At 41.0% G+C, this 25,042-nt stretch overlaps 1 protein-coding gene across 3 annotated transcripts in view; it reads right to left on the reverse strand.

Moving 5' to 3' along the window:
- Window positions 1-3,440: 3,440 nt before the first annotated feature.
- The window catches only part of arel1 (apoptosis resistant E3 ubiquitin protein ligase 1), a 70,269-nt gene continuing 48,667 nt past the window's right edge, over window positions 3,441-25,042 (reverse strand). For 2 of the 3 annotated variants that reach the window (XM_033027653.1, XM_033027652.1), the window contains 6 exons: window positions 24,677-24,802; window positions 21,786-21,915; window positions 19,677-19,735; window positions 12,677-12,766; window positions 10,663-10,838; window positions 3,441-9,161 (listed from right to left, as the gene is read on the reverse strand). In XM_033027653.1, coding sequence (XP_032883544.1) covers window positions 9,059-9,161; window positions 10,663-10,838; window positions 12,677-12,766; window positions 19,677-19,735; window positions 21,786-21,915; window positions 24,677-24,802 — 684 coding nt within the window. In that variant the 3' untranslated portion in view covers window positions 3,441-9,058. The remainder of the gene's footprint in view (window positions 9,162-10,662; window positions 10,839-12,676; window positions 12,767-19,676; window positions 19,736-21,785; window positions 21,916-24,676; window positions 24,803-25,042) is intronic. The other variant, XR_004413148.1, reaches the window with a different exon arrangement.

The following is a 25,042-nucleotide window of genomic DNA, read 5'->3' on the forward strand; positions in this document are numbered from 1 at the left end:
TCTTCCCATCTACACCCCTTTCTGCTTTCTGCATAGGCCGTTCCCTCCAAAACCCCCTGGTCAACTCGTCGCTCCCCAGGTACTTTCCCCTGCAACTGCAGATGCAACACCTGTCCCTTTACCTCCCCCCTCGACTCCATCCAAGGACCCAAAGTCTTTCCAGGTGAGGCAGAGGTTCACTTGCACCTCCTCCAACCTCATCTACTGTATCGCTGTTCCAGGTGTCAACTTCTCTACATCAGCGAGACCAAGTGCAGGCTCGGCGATCGTTTCACTGAACACCTCCACTCAGTCCGTCTTCACCTACCTGATCTCCCGGTGGCTCAACACTTCAACAGATCAAGTGAGTATTCTCTCCCCAAGATTCTTCAAATACTCTGGCTACATTTCTTCTAATCGAGTGTATTTTTGTTTGTTGTGCCCAAAACAATGTCCATTTTATTCAGAGAATAGAGGGAAGAGATATGATTCCAAATGTCTTTCTGCAGACAGTGGTATATCCTAGTTAACTCTGTTTATTGCTTCCTGTTCTTCATCAGTTTTGATGTGAATTGGAAATGGGAAGCAACTGAGTTTGCAGTGGCTCAGGAAAGATCATTTTACACTGGTTGAGCCTCCCTAGAATACCAGACACAGCATCCAAACTTTACAGCTTAAATGGGGAAGTTGTGTTGCTCAAGGCCTTCTTCTGTGCTCAAGGTAGACTTATAGAATTCTCTTTGGGGGGTTTTGGACTCGGATATCCAACAGGGACGTTTTCATTGCAACTAGGGGAGTTTGCTCTATATTACAATTTAATTAATTTCATCAAATTTGAAATTGTGTATTCAAGTTGCGAAATTCGACTTGAGACTTGACCAATTTGTGAACAGGTAATTCCAGAGATGAATTGTGATGGGGCAACTGATCAGCAACATAGTACCTAGAAATAAAGCGTAAGGAAATAATTTTGAGACTCATGACAGTAGTATATGGAACTGGCTGCCAGAGGAGGAGGTTGAGGCAAGTACAATAACAACATTCAAAAGACATTTGGACAGGTAATAGGATAGGAAAGGTTTACAGGGCAAATGTGGCAGGTGGGATTATCGTAAATGGGGATCGTGGCCTGCTTGTGTAAATTGGGTCGAAGGACCTGTTTCCGTGCTGTATGATTCTATTCTTGAACTAGGATTAAGGCCAAAGATTTGCAAGAATAAACAATTGGGCCAAGAAAGATATTTTCTTAAATGATTTAACCACCTATTATTGTTTCGCATAACTTTCTACTGACCAGTTTCCAAAATCTAATTTTGTTTTTAAGTTTCCAAAATCTCATTGCAATGCACATGTACAGAAACACTAACACTGTGGTTAATTTACTGAGCCTGGAATATTGACCTGGAAGGAAGAGTCTGAATTCAACCTCAGAAGCTGACCTATTTAAATTCAAGTAGATAATTACATTTGTACAAGGAGTTGTTATGAATAATAACGACTGAGAAACCACCAAAAGAAACCAGGGGGTACATTTATGTTCTTTGATTAAGGAAATGTGTTATCCTTACCCAATCTATCATGTGATCCTGCTGGTTGACTCTTGATTACTTGCTGAAATGGTGCAGGGAGTGTCACTCATTTCAAAACCAATGAGATCGGGGAATAATCGCGAGCCAGCACTTGACAACTTCCATCAACAAACAATTTGAAAATCTGACATTCAGAAAACAGTAGCTGTCTGCAAAGGCTATCAGCTAAACTCTGCCGCAACTACATTTATAGCTGTGGTCTAGCAATGCATTCTACTCAGAACCACGCATCCATCAATAAGCACTGATGATTGTTGAAGAAGGAACTGCAGATGCTGGAAAATCAAAGTTAGACAAAAATGCTGGAGAAACTCAGCGGGTGAGGCAGCATCTATGGAGCGAAGGAAATAGGCAACGTTTCGGGTCGAAACCCGTCTTCAGACTGCAGTCTGAAGAAGAGCTTCTTTTTTGGTTCCAGGGCCATTCAGACATCCAGGAATCTATTTTGCCCTGATAGTGATATTCAATAAGGACACTGGATGAATCCTTCATATTAAACTTGTCAAGCAGCTGACAGCAGTGTACCATCCATTTTATGTCTTGGGAGTTAATAGTGCCCACATCCAGCTCATCACATTAAATTATCATACAGAATCACAGCAAGTTTATACACGTTCAGCCAATTAAGTCCTTATCAGCTCCATGTGTAAAAAAAAAATCAGCTTAGCAACCCTAAAACGTCTTTCATATCAGGTACATATCCAAGGTACACAAAATTGCTGGAGGAACTCAGCGGGTGCAGCAGCATCTATGGAGCGAAGGAAATAGGCGACGTTTCGGGCCAGCTCCTTTTTGGCACAATTGCATTTGCCCCACATTTACTCCTGGCAGTGCAATCAGACTCATTATTTTCACAAAAATATTTCCACCCTTTCAAAGCTGGAGTCAAAAAGGGATACAACATGGAAGCAGATCTTTAATCCACCAAGTCTGCATGTTCCAACTAACAGTTATCTACACTAATCCTACATTTATCCCATTTAGTTTATTCTTTCCACATTGTCATCAACTTCCCCCAGATTCTATTACACACCTACATACTCGAGGTAATTCACAGTGGCCATCTAACCTACCAACCTGCATGTCTTTGGAATGTGGGAAGAATCTGGAACACTCAGAGGAAACCAACATGGTCACAGGTAGAACATGCAAACTCCACACAGACAGCGGAGGTCAGGATTGACTAGGGGTCTCTGGCACTGTGAGGCACTGGCTCTACTTGCTGCACCAAGTACCTTCATTCTATGTCCACTGTGAAAACCATTCCACAGAGAGAACATTTTGTCTCTAGCGACAGCATTTTCCATGTACCCTCCATGGTGTTAATTACCTCAATCAAACACTGTGGGAACCTCCTATTCCAAGGAGAACAATTTCAGATTCTTCAGTTTATCCATTAAACTGAAGTCTCTCATCCCAGTTGTCATTTAAATAAATCTCTCTCCACCCTCTTCAAGTTTTCATAACTTTCCTAAACTTTGGCACTCAGAACTGGTCACATTTCTCCAGTGATGGTTGAACCAACTCCCCTCTTTTCCTTCAGCTGACAAAATGGAATTTCGCCCAAAATGAAGCATTGGTCTCAAACACTGCTCATTACAAAATGTGGCTGGATTTGCACTTGAAGAGCTGAAAATCTACACGGTTAGTCACTGAGATGTGAGAAATGGGAGTAACCCAAGTCACTCCATTTATTTGGCCAGTGTGGACTCAATGGGCCAAGTGGCTCCAGTCTCTGCCTTGGAGACAAAAAAGTTTATTAATAGTTGAATATTATGTTATGACTAACTTCTGAAGTCTTAAACAGTTTTGCATGAATGTTCAATATTTTGTCCGGTCACTCGTTTGAATTTCAAAAATAAGAAGAAATGGTTTAATTCACTCATTTTAATCATAAACAGTATAAATATTCAGAAAAAAATCAAGGATATCCATACCATCAAGCATTGTTCTCAGAATATAAAATTACCTGTACCTGTCTTTTATAAATAAATAACATTCAGTTCACAACCAAACATGATGAAATTTTGCAATATTAAAATCATCCTGGTATGTAGTTACTAATGGCTTGGTAAGAACATTTACCAAGATACTAACAGGGGCAATACACGGTACAGTGCATTTTGTGAGCAAAGTCTTTTTTCCTCGGTTTATTTTGTACATTCTCCAAAATTACCTCCTTAACAAGCGAGGAGCTGTAAATACTGGAGTTTTGTAGGTGGTATCATGGTAGGTTTTGCAGCAAATCACCAAATCCTTTACTCGCCGCTAATAAAATCGACAACATCATGCTGTATAGCACAACTGTATTAATGCTCTGGAATGAGCAAAGATGATGCACATAAACTCCGATATTAGAAAAGGGAACTAGAATGGGATTAGATGAGTTTCTATAAACATCAATGCCTTCAGTTATTAAATTGCTCCCAAGATACAGGGTGGGAAACCCTGGCAGGGTGTGACCACTTGCCACTGCTCAGCACTGCAATAATTAAGTTTTATTAAAGCAAGTTCCATTTACAGCAGAACTGGGGCTGTGTTGAAAATCAAAACAAACTTGTCTCAATCTGTTTCTAAGCAGCCAAGTGATATTGGGACCAGTCTTGGCCAGCTGACAACCTTACATTCCTGTCATCCAACAGTGTCTGCAATGAATGTGATGGATTTAAACAGAAGACTCCTACACCCCATGGAATAATCCAACAACTGACAAAAGGCATGAACTATTAAGTAAAAACAGTGAATAACAGGACACGACATGCCCATGAAGTGAAAAGGTATATTAATGATTTAAACTTGGGTCTTTATCAGAATTTTTTTTAAATGAACTGATTAATATTTAAATTTGCAAAATATCCATTCAGACACTTTATATATTTGTTCAACCTATTAAAAACTGCAGCACATTTCCAATACTTTCATTTCTATTTCTACTCTTGGATTTCTCTTCCTAACGTATAATAATGGGATCCTCACATAGGTATTTTTCACTTGAACGGTGGTGCTGAAGCCCCAAAATAAAATTATAGTCGCAAATCACAACTCGACCTGTTTCTGTGCACTTTCAAAATGAACTGTATAGCTGACAGCACAGAAAGATACTCTCTTTAACATCAAAGGCTAGAAGAAAACAACATTCACCATTTTTATCAAATCTGACATTTAAAGCCCGACTGTGCTATTATCTAATGTGTGGGAATTTCATCTGGAAACAATGAATTCTATCTTAGCAGTACGTGTATTTGCTCGGTAACTGAAAAATTGTGCTATGTAATTGATGCTTTTAAATTGCCAGATAGAAATAAAAGTTAAGTATACTCTTCACTGTGATTACTCCTCTTTTAATGGATAAATAGCTACCGCTATTTTTTTCGCTACTGCTGTTGATAAATTCATAATGTATCAACGTTATGACAGACCTGAAAAGGCAACGCTTATCTACAACTTAACTCCTGCAAGCCTCTCACCACGTCACACCATCCTTTCCAATGAAGTCACTCAGAACATCATTCAGGTTTCCTGCAAAATCTTTTATGAACCCTGTCCTACAAAAATACTCAGCTCCCCATATTAGAAACTCATCTCCGTTCAACGCGTCAAGGTGCCTGAATATTTGTTTCTCTCCGCCTCCGTTGTCTTCTATCCCAATTTTATCCCTTTGGTCTTAATTCTCTCCCTCTGATAGTTTCCTTCACAATCACCTCATGGACAAAGCTAAAAATTAAGACCCCAAAACATCTCAAATAGTAGAATAGCATCTATAAACCAATGATATACCCACTAGTCTCCTAGTCTAAAGTATTTTAAATTTTGTGAAAACGCTCAACTGTTAATATAACCTCTTGTTGTATGTAACTGTTGTTAAATCCTGTGTAATTTTATCAAAAGGTAAATTAGTGTAAAAAAGTTTAACAATGTTAATAACCTGGTTATTAATTGTTAAACTTTTGGCTGCTTTCCTGATGCACGTGGATTATCTAATAATAGTTTTGTATTGAAAACAAATACACAATTTTTGGGGGAGAAAGTCGGTGGATAAACTCCGCTGGTTGAAATGAGCAGGGTAGACCCGTACAAGTGAGAATTCTACTCAGTGTTTGCATTGAATACATAGTTTCCCTTCTTAACACAACATTTTCTATCTTGATTAAAGAAACCCCAGGTCAGTGCGTATTTCACATAAAAATTTGTGCTACTTTGCTTAACTATTCCTCTGCCTCAGTTCCAGGAAGACAAAGACCTCACAGCTTTGCAATGTTCACTTCTGAGATCTGTGTCCAAAACGTATATCCAATTGTACATACAGTCTAAGTTCAGGAGTCAACCTGATGCCAAAACAAAAAAAAAGTGTTCAGATTCCCTAAGTGAGGAAACAGAACTCCTCACTTTCTCTTTCGAATCCATTTTGGCATTGATCTATACTTTATACTCCAAAACCACTTTGTACCACTGCTGCGCCTCATCTGGGATGCACTGTTAAAGAACACCCCTCTCATTCGATTACACTTGACACCAGGGTGCAGAACAGAATTATTTCCAAACTCACAGAAATAGTTGTTGTAAGGCACCAATTCTAGGTTTGGGATAAGAGATGAGAGAAGTGAATTTGAAATTCAGGCTAATGATTATCATACTTTCACAATTACACAGGTTGACTAGAATTCTTCATCGGAATATGTCATATGGACTTGTAGACTGCTGGTGTTTTCACTTGGGATGGCGGAACCCTCACAAATGGAGGAGTCCCAACCAGATTTCTCTAAAGGTCACTGGTTATTGAAAATAATCCAAAAGGTTTACTGTGAAGCAAGCTGTATAGAGGGGGAAAAAAATCTTGGAAGGAATATATGTTTCCTCACATTGTAAAGTGCAATTTTCATTTTTTTTAAAAGCATTAACTCTATTTGTAAAGCAACTCACAAATATGGCCAGTTTAATACCAGAGAGATTCCAATTGTGAACTGATAAGGAACAGTGTCCAAATCCCAGCGAGCAACAATCCAGCAACAGAATAATGATGACACAAAATGCTGGAGTAACTTAACGGGACAGGCAGCATCTCTGACAAATAATGAATTCTTCCAGCAACAGCAAGGAGCTACAGAAATCAATTACCCATATAACCAACCAGGAGGGAGACAGAGCGAGCTGATGTTGATGCTGGGGGCAGTGGTGCAAGGGTCAGGAGAAGTGCAAGGGGGCTGGGTAGCCAGTGTCTGAGAGTGCAAGAAGCAGTTCATAAATCAGCACCAGTGCTGGGGCAGCAGTGGGGCAGGAGGAGCACAAGGAGGCAAAGGACAAGGAAAGTGTGAGACGGCAGGAGCGTGTGACAGTGGGAGCTGAAAGTGGAGCACGGTAGTAAGAGGGAGTGCAGACAAACGCAAGGATGAGAGCGAAACAGAGATTGAGAGAGATTGAGGGCGAGTGTCAGACAGAAATCAAGATCGCACGAGTGAAGATATGTGTCGGGCAGGGAACAAGGGAAATCGCAAGAAAGCGAAGAAATGGGAATGTGAGGTCCACAGAGAGATCATAAAATGTACACAGAGGAAAAAAAGATGCAAGGGAAAAGAGAGATACACTCTTGATAACGTTTCACTGAAAGTAATATTATTTGCATCGTTTGGGTGAGAATTTTGGAAAATGTAAATTTCTTCTTTGTTGACTTACTATGTTCAGCAAGTGAATCTTTGACTTTTGTAACTCCGAGATCATCTGTTAATGTCTAAGGCAATTGTGAACGAGTTTAAAACTGCCTTTATTTATTTGTTACAAATAAATTGTATTCAAACTAATTCTCACATTTGTTCCTCAATTGTGCATTTTACAGTCATGTGTACAGCCTTGACTATTGCAGCTACATGCCTACATGTCTGATTTATACTAAACTTGGCCCAGTGTGATGGAGGAATGTGAAGGACAGCGAGTCAACATTTTATTTTGTGAGTGTGAGAAAGAGGACATTCTTTCTCACACTCACACAATAGTTGTACTTCCCTTTCCCTGGTATATTGTATGACGTCAGAGTAGAAGACAGAAAAATGTTGATAAGCGACAAGGAACATTATTTTGAAAACACCTTCTGTTCTATCTGGCTGGTTATGTGTACAGCATCTGGTCTCAAACTGAAATATTAAATGTAAAGATACTCTGCCTTCTTTTCACTTTGCAATGTCCCAGTAATTAAAAAAACTGGACCCATGCAGTCTAGTTGGTCTTCAGTTGTGCAGAAAACCTGCTTTTAAACATTTGCTTATACCTCACAATAATTGACCGATTTCCCACTCATATTTGTCTGTGATGTACGACAACTTGATAAAACATGCATTTCAACAACATAACACAATTACATATTTCTAAAGAGGTCTTCATAACAATGTTCCTAACGCAATCTCTTTGAGAATATGATATATTAATGAGAAATTTGATGATAAAGGGAAAGGAAGCTTGCTTATCTTCTGTCTTGAGATAAACAAAAACATTTTAGTTAATGTGCAGTATTCTATTTACAAAAATCTGCTGAAGAAATGTACCACTCCAGCATCTCAACCTCTTGATTATTAATCAACTCATTGCTCTTCCACTTCATTACCAGACTCATTTGACATTTTTCTTCTGAGATTTCCATCTGGAAACTTGAATAAATTCTTACAACAAAACAATTGATCACGGCCCTGTGTTTGGCTGACATCCACCTTGATTTGGATAACAAAACACAACTCAGAAAATGTGCAGGACTTGGAAGTTTGTGAGGTTGGTTGTAAAGTTCAGTCGTAAAGATAAAAGGCCAACAGTTCGTTGAAAGGCGGCGCCCAAGCTAGGCGATTCTCTGCGTGCTGGTCTCAGACATGGATCTGCAAGCACGCATTACATTTGCTCCACTAAACTAAACTAAGGTTCCGTCAATGGGATAATTTGGGAGGCAGGGCACAGAATCTGGAGTTACTTGTGGTTTTCTTCACAGTCGAGTGCTTGCTTCTGTTGGATAAACTTGCAAGGCTATTAGAATTGTTAGTAACTTGAGACAGAAAGTCTAGGTCTGAGCCCTTTTTCAGCCATAGGGAGAAAATGGCAGTGGACAGAGACTGCTGTTTGCTACAATGACCAGAGTGTTCTTTTTTATTTCCATCAAATTTCCAGTCTGATGACAGATTCTTCAAGCTTCTCCCATATTAAGCCATTGGTGAATCAAATAAACAAAGGAGCATTCTGTGAAAGTTTTGTTTCTATGTTGGAACTGAGCACTTGTCCGCCAGTTGCTTGCCGGGCTGTTTGGAAAACAGCATACTGATTTCTCAGCATCTTTCAAACATTCTTGTCAAATGTCTGAAGGGTCAGGTCAGAATAGTACAGAGGCAATTGTAGCACAATCTATGTCCATATGGCAGAGAGGGGAAAACCATCGGGATGTTTGATCTATAACCAGACAGATCCTGGGTCCTGTGCTATCTGCCACCAGATGGGTCATCGTGTGCCAAAAAGCTTTAGAATTACAGCATTCCAAACCCTTCACTGCCTTCATTAATGGCCAGTTTTAACATCTTATGCAGCTCTTCATATGAATCATAGGTTGGAAGGCACAACTGGTTAAAGCTGGAGATACACATTAAAAGAGAAATTGATCAGTCCAAAAACGATTTGCAGTAGATTATTTTTTTTCTCTCCACCATTGTCATTATATATTTACTCAGTGCTGACAATATAATGCTGCTGGTCCCTAAACAAATATATGTCCTCCGCAGACTCGTTGGCATGCAACAAAAACTTTTCACTGTAACTCAGCACGCGTGACACCAATCTAAACTCAAACATTGGGATGGGGATAACCAACTCTCAATTAGGTGGTTGTACAGAATTTATATTATTCCAACAACACCCTTTTTCCCTCTCAGCCCATACATTATCTCCTGTTTCTGTCCATTCCATTCTCCTTCTCGTTGCCACCCACATTAGTCATTCCATCCTCTCCTCTCTCTTTCCTCATAGTCTCCTCTATTTAAATGCTCCAGTTCATGGAGAGGAACAAATCTCTTCATTTTGTTCATCTAGTGCTTCACCCTAAGGAAACTAATCCCATGCCACCACCCTGGGTGGCGCTGAAAGTGGCAGCCTTGACAACAGCCTGTCTCGTCCCTTCCTTGTTTTTAGTCTGTTTTTACTTGTATGTTTTAGTGCATCGTTAGTTTTTGTATTATGTGGGGCTTTTGGGGGGGGGCGGGGGGGATGGGGTTGTGGGAAACATTTTGATCTCTTCTTTTGACAGAGATGCAACTTTTTCCGTATCGTATCTCCGTCCACACTGCGACTTTAACATCGTGAAGCTGCGGTCCCTTAGTTAGAGATCGATTTCCGGAGCTCCAACTGCAGGAGCTTCAACTGCCCCGATCGCCGACAGCGGGAGCTTCAATCGCCCCGACTGCGGAAGTTTTGTTTGCCCCGACAGCGGGAAAAAAGGTTGAAAGAGGTATAAGTTATTTGCCTTCCATCACAGTGGGGAATGCGAGGTCACTGAAAAAACAAGATGGACGTGCTGCCTGCACTGGTGAGGACTCAGAGGGAATGCTGGGAGTGCAGTGATCTCGGTATTTTGCAGGGACATGGCTCCATGAGGACATCCCGGAGTCTGGTGCGAGTGTGGACGGCTTTCTGACTGTTCGGGCGGGCAGGGACTGCAGAGAGAGTGACAGCAGTCGGTGCAACTCTAGTCGCATCACGGTGAAGGAGTGTGTGTGTGGCCCGGACATTGAACTGATGGCTATGGGTCTCTGCTTATGCTGTGTGCCCTGGGGATTCTCACACAACGTTGTGGTGACTGTTTAAGTCTATGTTCAATTTTTACGTGGTTATGTATCTTGTTGCTTTTTTGTATGACTGTTGGCAAATCAAATTCCTTGTTTACAGACTTGGCTAATAAATTAATTACAATTACAATTTCACTTCAAACTCTTTCCTGTTGCATGTGTTCTAACTACCTGTGGATGTGGTTAGGGATGAGAGTCCCAATAGGGGGAAAAAAATGTTGCTATTTTCAGCAGACAATATATCAAGTACCCACCCACAGACACGCGCGCATCCCTCGTGCTGACCCACTCACCAGGTATGAGCTGTGGGCAAGGAACTCTGCGTAGGTGCTGCAATGATCTGGAAAGATGGGCACATTGCCACAAATCCTCCTGGCGGCAGCTGGGAAGAGCCCGTTGTGAACTGCAACAACCGAGCAAGTTCCTCTTGAGTGAAACTAGACACCACTGTCCAGAACCACTTCATTACCTGTGGTGGAGGTGGGGTGGGGGTGGGAGTGGGAGTGGGCGAAGAGGAAGGGACAGGGAGAGAAACACGCAGACATATAATTTAAGATTTGTCAATCTTATTCGCTGTAATTTATCAATATCACATTTCTTGTGGGTTAAATATCAAACTGGGAAGATCTTTCCACTCAATTGTGGTGATCCAACATCAAATCATTAACCTATATAATCTTCCCACTCGATCTTAACTTACCGGGATAAGGTCTGCTAACAACAATCAGCTCCTTGAAGCAACTATGTCCTGATAGGTTGTGTGCCTGATGCCAAGCATCAAACCTATTCACGAACATGCTTGGTCAGAGAGGAAGTTGCATCATAAAAGGAAGATCAGGAACCTTGTACATTGGTGTCAGATTGACAACTTAGCCCTTAGCAAGGCGAGTTGGTTGTTGACCCAAGGAACCAGGAAGGCGAACACAACCCCGTGTTCATCAACAGAGCTGTTACAGAGCTGGTCAACAGCTTCAAGTTCCTAGGCATCGATATCACCAGCACCCTAGCCTCGTCACTGAACACAGTGGTGGTTGTCAAGAAAGCACCGCAGTAGATTAACTTTCTTAGGTATGTGAGAAGATTCGGCAATTCCATGAGGATTGTCTTGATCTTCTACAAAGACACTATAGAATGTATTCTGACGCATCTCAGCCTGGTTGGCAGCTGTTCTGTGCTTAATCACGGTGAACACAGCCAAGTCCATCACAGGCTTGTTACTCCCTTCCACCCAGTCCATCTTCATGGTGCATTGAATAAGGCTGAAAGTATCAGCAGGGATGCATGCCACCCTGGCGATTCCCTCTTCTGGGAGAAGATACAGAAGCTTGAAAGCCCTGTCATCCAGACACAAGAACAGCTACTTCCCCACTGCTCTGAGAAGTATAAAGGAGCAACTGGGTAGGTTGTGGCTTTTGTTTCCTGGAGGCTGAGGGGTGACCTCAGAGATATATAGAATTTTAAGGGGATTGTTTAACGTGAATGTTCAGTCTTTTTCCCAGGGTATGGGGAATCTAAAACTAGAAGGGCACAGATCTAAGATGAGAGGGAAAAGATTTAAGAGACCTGAGGGGCAACTTCTACTACACAAAGGATGGTGAGTATATGGAATGAGCTGTCAGCAAAAGTAATAGAAGTATATTCAATAACAATGTTTAAAAGGTATTTGGATAGAAAAGGATCAGAGGTATCTAGGCCAATAGCAGGCAAATGGGACTAGCTCAAGTAGGCATCTTGGTAAGCATGGGCCAAAGGCCCCGTTTCCGTGCCGTATAATTGCACGACTCCGACAACATAACAGCTTGTGTGTCTGTACAGCCTAGTCTGGCTTCTTGTGAACATAAAAATAGAACTTGATCATATAATGATCACTATTAGACAAAACAAGCATCATTGTGAGTTAAATCCAGCTTTATTTAATATTAAATCTAATGTATATTGCTGTTTGTATACTAACACTTCGCAACGCAAGCACGTTGTTATAAACATCTTCAACATGAATCTAAGGTAGACATAAATGCTGGAGAAACTCAGCTTCTGATAGATGCTGCCTCACCCGCTGAGTTTCTCCAGCATTTTTGTCTACCTTAAATTTTTCCAGCATCTGCAGTTCTTTCTTAAACAACATGAATCTAAAATTATTTTTGATTGCTTAATTCAACACATGAAGTTTTCACTACCTGCTAATAGCTTATTGTGGCATAATTGAAAATATCTCAATAACATTTTCATTTTCTTATAACACCTGAAGGTCTTAGCGGCGCCAACCATGCCACTGCAAATTCCCATTGCGTTATTATCTAGACTTACCTTCTCTCGGAAATGCCAGGACCCTCCAACAATGACAGCATGAGTCTTGAAATCGGGAACATTGATGTTTCCAGTCCCACACATCAACAGCTGGAAGTCAGAAATCAATAATAGAAATTACAATAGCATTATCACTTGATTAAAAAAGTGAACAGTATAGTTTATTATTGTCGCGTGTACTGAGGTACAGTGAAAAGCTTTTGCTGCGTGCTAACTAGTTAGCGGAAATACAATACATGATTACAATTGAGCCATCCACAGTGTACAGATACATGATAAAGGGAATAATGTGAATAACGTTTAGTGCACGATAATGTCCAGTAAAGTCAGATCAATGATAGTCTGAGGGTCTCCAATGAGGTAGATAGTAACTCAGGGCTTCTCTAATTAAAGAGATATACCAGAGGATCTCGCACAATGTTGTTCACAGTTCAGATATTAACGTGTGTAATAATGGGAGCAGTATCAGTTAGGATTAATGGCTGGTAATAGCCAGGGCATTATCAATTGGGATTAATAGTCAAAGTAATAACATGGATATTATTTGGATTAATAGTCAACATAATGACAGGAACATTATCAATAAGGATTAATAGTGAAAGTAATAACTGGGACATTATCAATTAGGATTAACATCAAAGCATATTGAGAGGTGGGTTATTACAGAATGACAGGTTCACATACCCAGCATAAATAAAATTAAGTAATTTATCATTTAAAATTTGAAGACAATTTGTGAAGAGTAATGTTTTTAATACATTCTTCAGCTGCAAGATGTACTTTAAAATGGGAGCTTCAAAAGCCAGTTTGCAAAAAAACAAAACAAAACTGGTGAAGGATGTGCAAGAGTTCAATGAAAACAAAAAACAACTTTTTTTTAATGCTCGCAACATGCAAAAAGTTAGACTAATGGGCCTGTCCCACTTACGCGACTTTTTCGGCGACTGCCAGTACCCGTCATACCCGACGTGTAGCGGGGTGAAGCTTGTATGGTCATGAGTGGTCGCCAAAGAGTCGTACCTTGTTCTGCACGCCGCTGGATTTTCAACATGTTGAAAATTTTCGGCGACCTATGACGGGTGCCGGCAGTCGCCAAGAAAGTTGCATAAGTGGGACAGGCCCATAATGCCTCAAATGCCAAAAATGTCTGTGTCTTTCAGGGGTCGTACGTCTCTCTTTCCAGATTTCCAGCTGAGAAGATCACAGTGGGAAAGCTCTGATTTTAAAATAGACATGTGAGAAATGGAGATGCTGCAAGTTGCAAAGATAGGACAACACATAAACAGGGAAAATCTAAAAGGTGTGAAGACAGACCTAATTGGACTAAAGAAATGCAGAAAGTAGTTGGTGGGGCGGGGAAAAAAGCAGTTTAAGCTACAATGGAGAGTGGTAGACCATTAACAAAATGTTATAGATATATATACTTCACTTTTAGAACACAGAACAGTACAGCATAGGAACAGGCCCTTTGGCTCACAATGTTTGTGCTGAATGTGATGCTCAGACTGAACTGTTCAAATGCTTCAAAAGGAGGAAGTGGAAGAATGTGTTCTGGGTTACTTTTGTGAATATTTGAAGAGCTCTCACTGTTTCAAAAGGTAACGTAAAACATTGGGTCCGGTGTCAAAACAAATTGCGATTTGTGGAACTTCACATGGAAGCTGATGCTCTACTTCCTTAGGAAAAGAAAAGTCTGCAGTCTAGACATATCTTGCACGTATAGTTCTTAAATCCTCAATCGACTGGAGAAGCCTGATAGCAGACAGCTGCCTTTGCCTCACACTGGTAACTTGTATTGATGGCACATGATTGCCATCTAGTGGTATAAAGTGATTCAGTGTAGGGAATTTAAAGCTTGTTTCATAACTTTAGACTTGAGATACAGCGTGGAAACGGCCCTTCGGCCCATTGAGTCCCTGCCGACTAGCGATCACCACCGTACACCAGCACTATCCTATAAACTAGGGACAATTTACAATTTTTACCAAAGCCAATTGACGTCTTTGGAGTGTGTGAGGAAACCGGAGCACCGGGATGAAACCAACGTGGTCACAGGGAGAACGTACAAATGACGTACAGACAGCACCCGTAGTCAGGAATGAACCTGGGTCTCTGGCGCTGTGAGGCAGCAACTCAACCGCTGCGCCACTGTGCCGCACCTTATATCCTTCACAAAAGCAATTACTTTCAAAATGCAACACTTCCCGGTTGCCTAAACTACCCGGCCCAGCGGCAAGCCATTCGGAATAGAAAGCTTTTAAATTCAACTCCGATCTGAGCTAATCCTGTTGGCATTGAGGAAAAACAAAAGATGAGGCCAGCTTGCTGAGGTGGTATTAGTTTCTGGCTTGATTGTGATATCCTTCAGCATAAAACTAAGTTTGCATATGGAAAATACCTTGCAGGAGAATGATAAGAGAACCCCAGTATCATTAGGGATAGGAGTAGAATTAGGGCATTCGGCGTATCGTCTACTCCGCCTTTCAATCATGGCTGATCTATCTCTCTCTTCTAACCCCATTCTCCTGCCTTCTCCCCATAACCTTTGACACCTGTATCAGTGGAGCTACACACAGGAAAAATAACAGCCACTTGGTCAGTCAAAATTGCCCGCTGCCAAGGAATTATTATCCAGCACCAAACACCCCTTCAACTGAGAAAGGAGCACCAAGGGCGAAAAGTGAAAGTGGGAAATGCAGAAAGTTCATAAATAAAATAACACAGTGGTTACTTTTCAGGATTGGTATATAATTGGCTGGATAACTGATCTGGAGATAGCAGTTTAAATCTCAATAACATAACTCGGAATTTTAAATGTAAGTAATTAAATATATCTAAAATATATCCATATGTAAATGAAACCAGTATCAGTATTGGTGGGATGAAACACTGGGAATGTCGTTTAAAACTCATCTGCTATATGCTCTGAAATAAGCATAGCAATCAATCAGCTCATAGGTAATTATGTTTGAGCAATATATGTGTATCAGAGCCCTAAGCATAAACACTGAAGCTAGACACAAAATGCTGGAGTAACTCAGCGGGACAGGCAGCATCTCTGGCGAGAAAAAATGGGTGACGTTTCGGGTTGAGACCCTTCTTCAGATTGAGAGTCAGGAGAGAGGGAGACATAGAAGGGTAAGGTGTGAAAACACAGATCAAAGGGGACGATGATCAAGGAAAATGTAGAATGGTTTATTGTTAGCTGAAGGGAAGGTGACAACAAGGCATACAATCAGTTAAATTTAATCAGGAGGACAGTGAAACTAGTCGGAGATCTAGGATGGAGGAGGGACGATGAGCGGGAAAGCAACGGTTACTTGGACAGTCCTGATTGGACTGATCCAGGATGGTGAGGAATCTGCCTACAGATAGGAAATGACACAGCTGGCGTCCTGGTGCCATTTGCAACAACTTGGAGCTCAATGCTCTTAAGGCAGTGGGATTGATTGTGGACTTTAGGAGAGCTCCCCCTCCCCTTCCCCCACTCATCAACAACACCACAGTCACATCTGTGAAGTCATTTAAGTTCCTTGGAACTATCATCTCCAGGGACCTTAAATGGGTGGCCACTATTGACTCCACAGTTCAAAAGGCCCAACAAAAGATGTACTTCCTGCAGCCGCTGAGAAAACACAATCTGCCACAGGCATTTCTAATTTCCACCTAAGGACTACCTAATTAATCCTTACTGTCGACCACTAGAAATTGGAGGAGCAGCACCTCATATTTTGCTTGGGCAGTTTGTACCCCACCGGTATGAACATTGACTTCTCTAATTTCAGGTAGTCCTTACTGTCTCCTCTCCTTCTCAGCTCTCCATCTAGCCCTCTGGCTCCTCCTCTTCCTTCCTTCTTCCTGCCCCTCCACCCTCACATCAGTCTGAAGATGGGTTTCGGCCCGAAATGTTGCCTATTTCCTTCGCTTCATAGATGCTGCCTCACCCGCTGAGTTTCTCCAACATTTTTGTCTACCTGCCACAGGCATTGATGGTCCAGTTTTATACTGTCATCATAGAGTCTGTCCTCACCTTCTCCATCCTGGTCTGGTTTGGCTCAGCCATCAAGCATGACATCCGGAGGCTGCAGCGAAACGTCCGATCAGCTGAGAAGGTTGTTGGGTGCAACCTTCCCCCCCCCCCCCCCCCCCCATTGACTAACTGTACACTGCAAGGGCCAGGAAGCGAGCAGGTAAGATAATCTCTGACCCCTCTCACCCTGGCCACAAACTCTTTGAAGTACTTCCCTCTGGGAGGTGACTCCAAACTCTCAAAGCCGCCACAGCCAGACATAAAAAGTAGCTCTACTCAAAAAACAAAAGTCTGCAGCCTCATTTTGCTCTGGTATTTTGTTTCACATATGTTTAAACTATAATGTTTTATTCTTAATGTTTTATTCTTAATGGTTTACTGTATGCCGTGTTGTTACTTGCGAGCAGAGCACCAAGGCAAATTCTTTGTATGCGTACATACTTGGCCAATAAACTTATTCGTTATTCATTATTATTATTCATTATTATGCATACTTGACTAATAAAATGTATTCAATTCAATTCAACTTGAAGTTGGAGAAATCAATATTTATACCGCTGGGTTGTAAGCTACCCAAGTGAAACATAGAAACACAGAAATATAGAAAATAGGTGCAGGAGTAGGCCATTCGGCCCTTCGAGCCTGCACCGCCATTCAATATGATCATGGCTGATCATCCAACTCAGTATCCTGTACCTGCCTTCTCTCCATACCCCCTGATCCCTTTAGCCACAAGGGCCACATCTAATTCCCTCTTAAATATAGCCAATGAACTGGCCTCAACTACCTTCTGTGGCAAAGAATTCCAGAGATTCACCACTCTCCATTCATAGCAAAAGGATTTGAATATAGGAGCAGGGAGGTTCTGCTGCAGTTGTACAGGGTCTTGGTGAGACCACACCTGGAGTATTGCATACAGTTTTGGTCTCCAAATCTGAGAAAGGACATTATTGCCATAGAGGGAGTGCAGAGAAGGTTCACCAGACTGATTCCTGGGATGTCAGGACTTTCTTATGAAGAAAGACTGGATGGATTGTACTCGCTAGAATTTAGGAGATTGAGGGGGGATCTTATAGAAACTTACAAAATTCTTAAGGGATTGGACAGGCTAGATGCAGGAAGAATGTTCCCGATGTTGGGGAAGTCCAGGACAATTGGTCACAGCTTAAGGATAGAGGGGAAATCCTTTAGAACCGAGATGAGAAAAACATTTTTGACGCAGAGAATGGTGAATCTCTGGAACTCTCTGCCACAGAAGGTAGTTGAGGCCAGTTCATTGGCTATATTTAAGAGGGAGTTAGATGTGGCCCTTGTGGCTAGAGGGATCAGGGGGTATGGAGAGAAGGCAGGTACGGGATACTGAGTTGGATGATCTGCCATGATCATATTGAATGGCGGTGTAAGCTCGAAGGGCCGAATAACCTACTCCTGCACCTATTTTCTATGTTTCTACGTTTCTCTGTGTGAAAAATGATTTACTCATCTCGGTCCTAAAAGATTCCCCCCTTATCCTTAAACTGTGACCCCTTGTTCTGGACTTCCCCAACATCGGGAACAATCTTCCTGCATCTAGCCTGTCCAACCCCTTAAGAATTTTGTAAGTTTCTATAAGATCCCCCCTCAATCTGAAATATGAGGTGCTATCCCAATTTGCATTGGGCCTCACTATAACAGTGGAGGCGGCCAGGAACGAAATGTCAGTATTGGAATGGGAGGGGGAATTAAAGGCGGACTGAGCGGAGGTGTTAAATAAAACATAAACACTGTTGTGCATGGACATAGGGAATTATGTGTAAGTGTCAAGACAACTGAGCCCATTCTAAGCACATCGTAAACAAGGCCAACAAACATTAGGCCAACCTGAATGTCAAGAATTATTAAGTAAGTAATAATGCTCAGAGTAACACCCAGTAACCCTTACCTGAAGCTTCGGAATGAACAATAATATGTCATGAAAGGGGGGTGAGAAAGGGGGTAGGCGAGTTGTGATTTTTTTTTCTTTCTGAACAATCCTTCAATAATCAGTGTCTATATTTGTATGTGAAGAATGTCCAGACAGAAACAATTGCTGCCTGTTGTTCTATATTGCAGCAAGAATCCAGGGGGATGTCAGCAGCAAGTATTCTCAGGTTGATTAAAGCATGCACATATTATAGCACTTGGCCCCAGGAGTGCCTTCCAACTGCACAAGATTATTGCATCCATTTCCTGCCAAGTCATTCTTGTCAGACAAAGAGTGCCACATTATATGCATCTTGTGTATGTGTGCGTGTTCTTTGAAAGCTGGATTAAGACCATCCCAATACATGTGTTAGAAAGAACTGCAGATGTAGGAAACATGTGTAGGAAAGAACTGGTTTAAATTGAAGGTAGACACAAAATGCTGGAGCAACTCAACAGGACAGTCAGCATCTCTGGGGAGAAGGAATAGGTGACGTTTCGAGTCGTCTGAAGAAGGGTCTCGACCCGAAACATCACCCATTCCTTCTCTCCAGAGATGCTGCCTGTCCCGCTGAGTTACTCCAGCATTTGTGTCTACCATCCCAATGCATGTTCACCTGGAAATTTCAGAATAATTCTGGACTTGAACCTTCATGAGAGTGACTAATTGCACTCAAATGACACAATCATAATGCCACAGCTACACATAAAACAAATTGCCTCGCTTCCACTTTAATATGACAATCCAATTCTTCATTTTCTACTGTAGGAAAGAAAAGCATGAAAGGTATCTCGACACTTGAGCATGGATACCAAAATCACCTCGTTTGTAACATGTACGGGAAAATTGTGCTGCGGTTATTTATAGTGAATCAGAGTGTAGCTTTCCGACGAAAAATGTACCACTTCTTGTAATTTGAATGTTCAGAGCAAGCGTAAACATATTTTTCAATATTTGGAGAAATTTCCTTAAATGTCTCAGACAAGCTCACATCAAAGTGAATCAACTGCTTCTTGCGCATTACATACCTCCAACTCATTTTCATCAAAAATTGCTAAAAGATTTTCAGGAATTAACTCATTTAAACCTAGGGGGAAAAAAAGTGAAAATATAAAATTAGAAAAGGTTAATATAAGTTTATGACTTTCAGTAAATTAATTGGGATTGTTTCACTCCACTACTGGAAAAAATATCTCAATTTATATTTTCCCCAAAACCCATCAAAATTACAAGGGACAGAACATAAGAAATTGAAACATGAAGCCTGCTGCACCATTCAGTAACATCATGGCCGATTCTATATCTCATCAAAGTCACCTATTTCCCATATCTCTTGACGTCCTTCATTGTTTTAAAACCATGGCCTCAACCTTGAGTATACTCAAAGACTGAGCAATTGCAGGCCACTTGGGTAGCGAGTGCTAAAGTTCTGCAATCTTCTGAATAAAATTACATAAAACCCTTCTGCCATTCGACCTCGACTTTTTGATCCACAGACCACAATTAGCAAGAGGAGGTAAAAACAACACCTCTTCCATAATAAATCGCAACAACGCCACTCTGCAAGAATCATTTCTCAGTCACTTATTATACTCTGTACACTCACAACTGTTCGGCCAAATTCAGTTCTAACTACAACTTCAAGTTGATAGATGACACCACTGTGGTGGGACGAGTTACAAACAATGACGAGAATGAAGTGCAGAAAGGAGATACTGAACTTAGTGACACTGTGTTTGGACAATAACCCCTACCTCAATGTCACCAAGATGAAGAAGCTAGTTATTGACTCCAGGAAGCATGGTGGTGTAAGGCCCCAATCAGCACCAATGGTGCAGAAGTGGAAATGGTTGAGAACTTAAAGTTCCTTGACATTAATATTACCCATGATCTGTCGTGGACCAACCACATTGATGCGAAAAAGGCACACCAATACCTCCACTTTCTGAGGAGACTAAGGAAATTCCAACACCTCTACCAATGCCTCTACCTATTGAGGGGACTAAAGGGGCTGTCCCACTGCGGCGACCTAATCCATTAGTTCAGAAGAGTTTGCCTTCGACTCATACTCGCAGCATGGTCGACACGAGGTCCTAGGAGGTCTTTGTAACTCTCCTTCACGCTCGAGAGTAGTCCCCGCGTACTCGAGGCCTCAGCTAGGTCGCGGCGTATTTTTCAACATGTTGAAAAATGCCCATGAGTAAAAAAAGGTCCCCATGGAAAAAAATCAATTTTTTTTTTACTCGTAGGTTTAGCCGAGGTAGGTCGTAGCAGATCGGCATGTTATTCGTAGGTAATCGAGGGTAGTCAAAGGTAGTCGTAGATAGTCTTCAACATAGTCAAAGGGAGGTCGAAGGAGATCGAAGGAGGTCGTCTTCACTCTCCACTATTCAGTGTCCAATTTTCCCGAAGCTAGTCGAAGTTAGTCTTCAACATAGTCGAAGAAAGTTGAAGGAGGTCTTCCACATTGTCGAAGGAGGTCTTCAACATGATACTTTTTCAAACTCTCCTAAACTCTTCTAAACTCGCCAATCAGGTCGCTGCAGTGGGACAGACCCTTAAAGGGAGCATAGTGGCGCAGGTGGCAAGGTTGCTACCTCACAGCTCCAGAGGCAAAAGTTTGAAGCTACTTAACCGGGATGAGTCCGCCACAATAACTATTAAGTACATACATTAAGCACATGCAAGCCTAAGCTTGTTTAAAGTATCGCTCCAAAAGTAGCCTAAAATTCCTCCACAGACCACTGGAATGGGAGTAGTTTGTAACTAACTGTTTTAGCCAGAAGGTCATAAACAGGCAGTAAAGATGCTGGAAGACAAGCGGAAAACATTAACCAACACATTGTACTTAAAATAAGGCCTGTGGATCGCCCAAGGTGACTCTTTCAACAAATACATGCAGTGACCAAGATTTGTAGTTCTCTGCTGGGAATGGTATTTGAATGCTCAGAATTTGACATAAAAGCACTGCACATAGTTACTCATATTAACAAATTTCTTGCACCATGAACAGATGTGTAAACGCTATTCTGTACATTCATCACAATGATTTGATCGGTTAATTATGCTCAACTTCACCAATAAGAACAATGGCTCTGCTCATTTTACACTCATGTTTCATTGTAATAAAGTCATACCTTTAAGGAAATACTCCACTTCCTGGCGCACCTGATTGGCTAGCCTGTATTGTGCAAGCATGTTCAAGTAGAATATCTTGTTGTCATTGGTTACTGGTATCTGCGCACCACCAGCTATCAGCTCTATAACCTGAAAGTTAAAATAAGTATATTCAAAGTGAAGTTCCAAAAGAGGAAATGCAGAAGCTTTCTTGGCCACATTGCCAATGGAATCAGTGATGCTAAATGGTGCATTGCCTCTAAGGTATCAGGACAAGGAAGCAATGGGAAAGAAGTTTAAAGAAGAATTCTCATGGGGGTGGGAGGGGGACACAGCAGTGCAGCAACCTATGCAGCTGCCACACAACTCCAGTGGCCCAGTTTCAACCTTGACCTCGGCTGCTGTTTGCGTGGACCTTTCACATTCTCCCTGTGACTGAGCCAATCTCCTTCAGGTGTTTCAGCTCCCTCTAACATCCCAGAGATGTACTGGTAGGTTAACTGCCTCCTGTAAATTATCCCTAGTGTAGGTAGTGGCAGGAGGCTAGTTGACAGACATATGCGGGGTAAGAATAGGTGACAGATGAATTGTGGGGAGGAGGGGGTGGGGCCAATGAGACTGCGCCGAGCTGACATGATCGGCTGAATAGGCTCGCTCTGTATTGTACAAACATGAACAATGCAGAGATAGACACAAAGTGCTGGAGTAACTCAGAGTGCCAGGCAGCATCTCTGGAGAAAAAGAACGAATGACGCTTCGGGTTGGGACTCTTCTTCAGAGTCACCTTTGCTCAGTTTTAGCTTTCTGTCACTATAAAGCTACATTTCTATTTACTTTCGATTTAATCTGAGTGAAGTCTCCTTACTGCAATGGATATTTTTTCACAGCCAAAACTGAAACGTCGCCTATCCATTTTCTCCAGAGATGCTGCCTGACCCACTGAGTTACTCCAGCACTTTGTGTCTAACTATTGGTATAAACCAGCATCTGCATTTCTTTGTTTCCACATTTTGAACAATACAGAGATTTTGTATTGTTCACGTTTGTGCATGCAATCTAGAGGGAGCCTATTCAGGTTCATATCAGAATCAGAACCTGCACGAGATAGCCCAGATGTTGGTGGTTTTGCAGCAGCAAGTAGAAGCAGAATCCTCAATGTAAGGACATGTTTAATAAATAGTTTTTTGGGAGTTATGGGATTTATTAAAATACAACACCCCAAGTTTTAATCAGTACCATTGGCTAACAAGTACTTGAATTGACTACTGAGTGAGGCAATCCTCAGTCTACAAGAAAGAAAGGAAGTAATGTTTCACCTGACTCAGTGAAAAGCAGCAAATATGTATTCCTAAGTAGGGGGGTAGTAATATTTAGGTTAAGAGGCAAGAAGATAAAAGAAAAAAGATAATTGTATTAAAAAATATCCATGGCAGTAAGCAGACTTCACTCAGATGAAATCGAAGGTAAATAGAAATGTAGCTTTAGTGACAGAAAACATGAAAACAAATGCATTCTTAATGAGAATTAAAGTATTATGGATTGAACTCTGAGATAATTAGTTGACAAGTGAAAAACCCAGGACAAAAAAAGTTGATAAGTATAGGAAAAGAGCAAAACAGGAATTAACAAAAAAAAAAGCACAAAAGAACCACAACATTTTTTGTAAATGTTAGTGAGAAAGGAAAGGGGAAAAATGGACATTTTTCAGATTGGATAAACAGGCAAAGAAGCATTTAATGCCTTTGTAATGTAAACATTAAATGCATTTGTTGATGGACAAAAGAATTGAAGAAGTAATACCAAAATTTGTTGATAATATCATATTATTGGGGGGACTAGAGAGAAATCAGGTAGGAGAATGGCAAATGAGACAATGGCTGTGGAAGACGGAGAGGTACAAATCAATGCTGAGAAATACAAAGATATACAGTTTTTAAACTAAAGCAGGGAGAAAATTATGCATTTTAAATGTTAAGACTTTAAACAGAAGAAGTAGTATACTAGTAACCAAAAACATGTTATTGGATTGTACACTTTATAGATATTGCTGCAAAACTGATTTTCTTTTTGCACATTGAGGCCATATTTGGTGTATTATGTACTTTTAATAAGAATAACAATAAGCTAAAGCAAAGTAGAGGCCATTCGATCCCTTGCTCTTATGCTGGCTCTTTGGTAGAGCTATCCAGTCAATCTCATTGCACAACTTTTCTCCATAGTCTTGCAAATTCTTTTCAACTCCATTTTGAAAGTCTCAATGGAATCTTCTTCCATCAATATTTCAACGCAATTTTTCTCGAGCACAATTTATTGATATGTTAAAAAGTAAACTCAATTCACCTCACATCCATTACCCAATCAACTTAAATTGGCGTGTGCTGTAGAAACAATATGATAGAAAATTACACAAATTTAACTGGATGCTACGCAGCACAATGGGTTGCTTATGAAGTAGTGTAAGCAACCCAGAGGTGTACAAATCATGAGGATTAGATCGGGTAAACACACAGAGTCTCTTCCCAGAGAGGGGGAATTGAGAACTGGAGGGCATAGGTTCAAGTTGAGGGGAAAAAAAAAAAGATTTAATAGGAACCTGAAGGATAACTTATTTTTTACACAAAGAATAGAACGAGCTGCCGGAGGAGGCACTTGAGGCAGGTACTATTGTAAGAAACATTTAGACAAGTACATGAATAGGACAGGTTTAGAGGGATTTGGGCCAAACACAGGAAAGTTGGGCTGAAGGGTCAGTTTCCACGCTGTATGACTCTAAGAATTATGTCCGAATGATGTCGTAAAATCATGAACAGTTACAATAAAAACAAAACCAGATTATTTTCTTTGGACAGCAATCGGGCACTCTCAATTTTATTTCAGGAGCAGATAGCAAGTGAATTAATTGCAACTCTACCTTCTCTAACTGTCCCGACTTGTTATATTTTTCCTCAGCAAAAACAAGGTCCATTTCACTCACATCATTCTTCAGAATGTAACAAACTTTACTTTTGTAGAATTCTGGATCATCTGTTGCAAAATACTGAAAGGAGAAGTGATAAAATAGAGATGATCTCTAAATTGCATCACAAGAACCAGCGCTTTGCTTGGCAAAAACATAAAAGACAGGAACATTGGATTTAAAAAAAAAAGAGTTGATACTTATTTTACAAATACAGAACTTATTCACGATCCCCTCTTTAGTGTTACTAAAAGCAAAAGTCTGAATTTTCTAACCAGTGTAGAGACGTAATTTGCAAATTAACAAGCAATCTAAACCAAA

Source organism: Amblyraja radiata, chromosome 9, assembly GCF_010909765.2.
Source record: "Amblyraja radiata isolate CabotCenter1 chromosome 9, sAmbRad1.1.pri, whole genome shotgun sequence".
NCBI classification, from domain to species: domain Eukaryota; kingdom Metazoa; phylum Chordata; class Chondrichthyes; order Rajiformes; family Rajidae; genus Amblyraja; species Amblyraja radiata.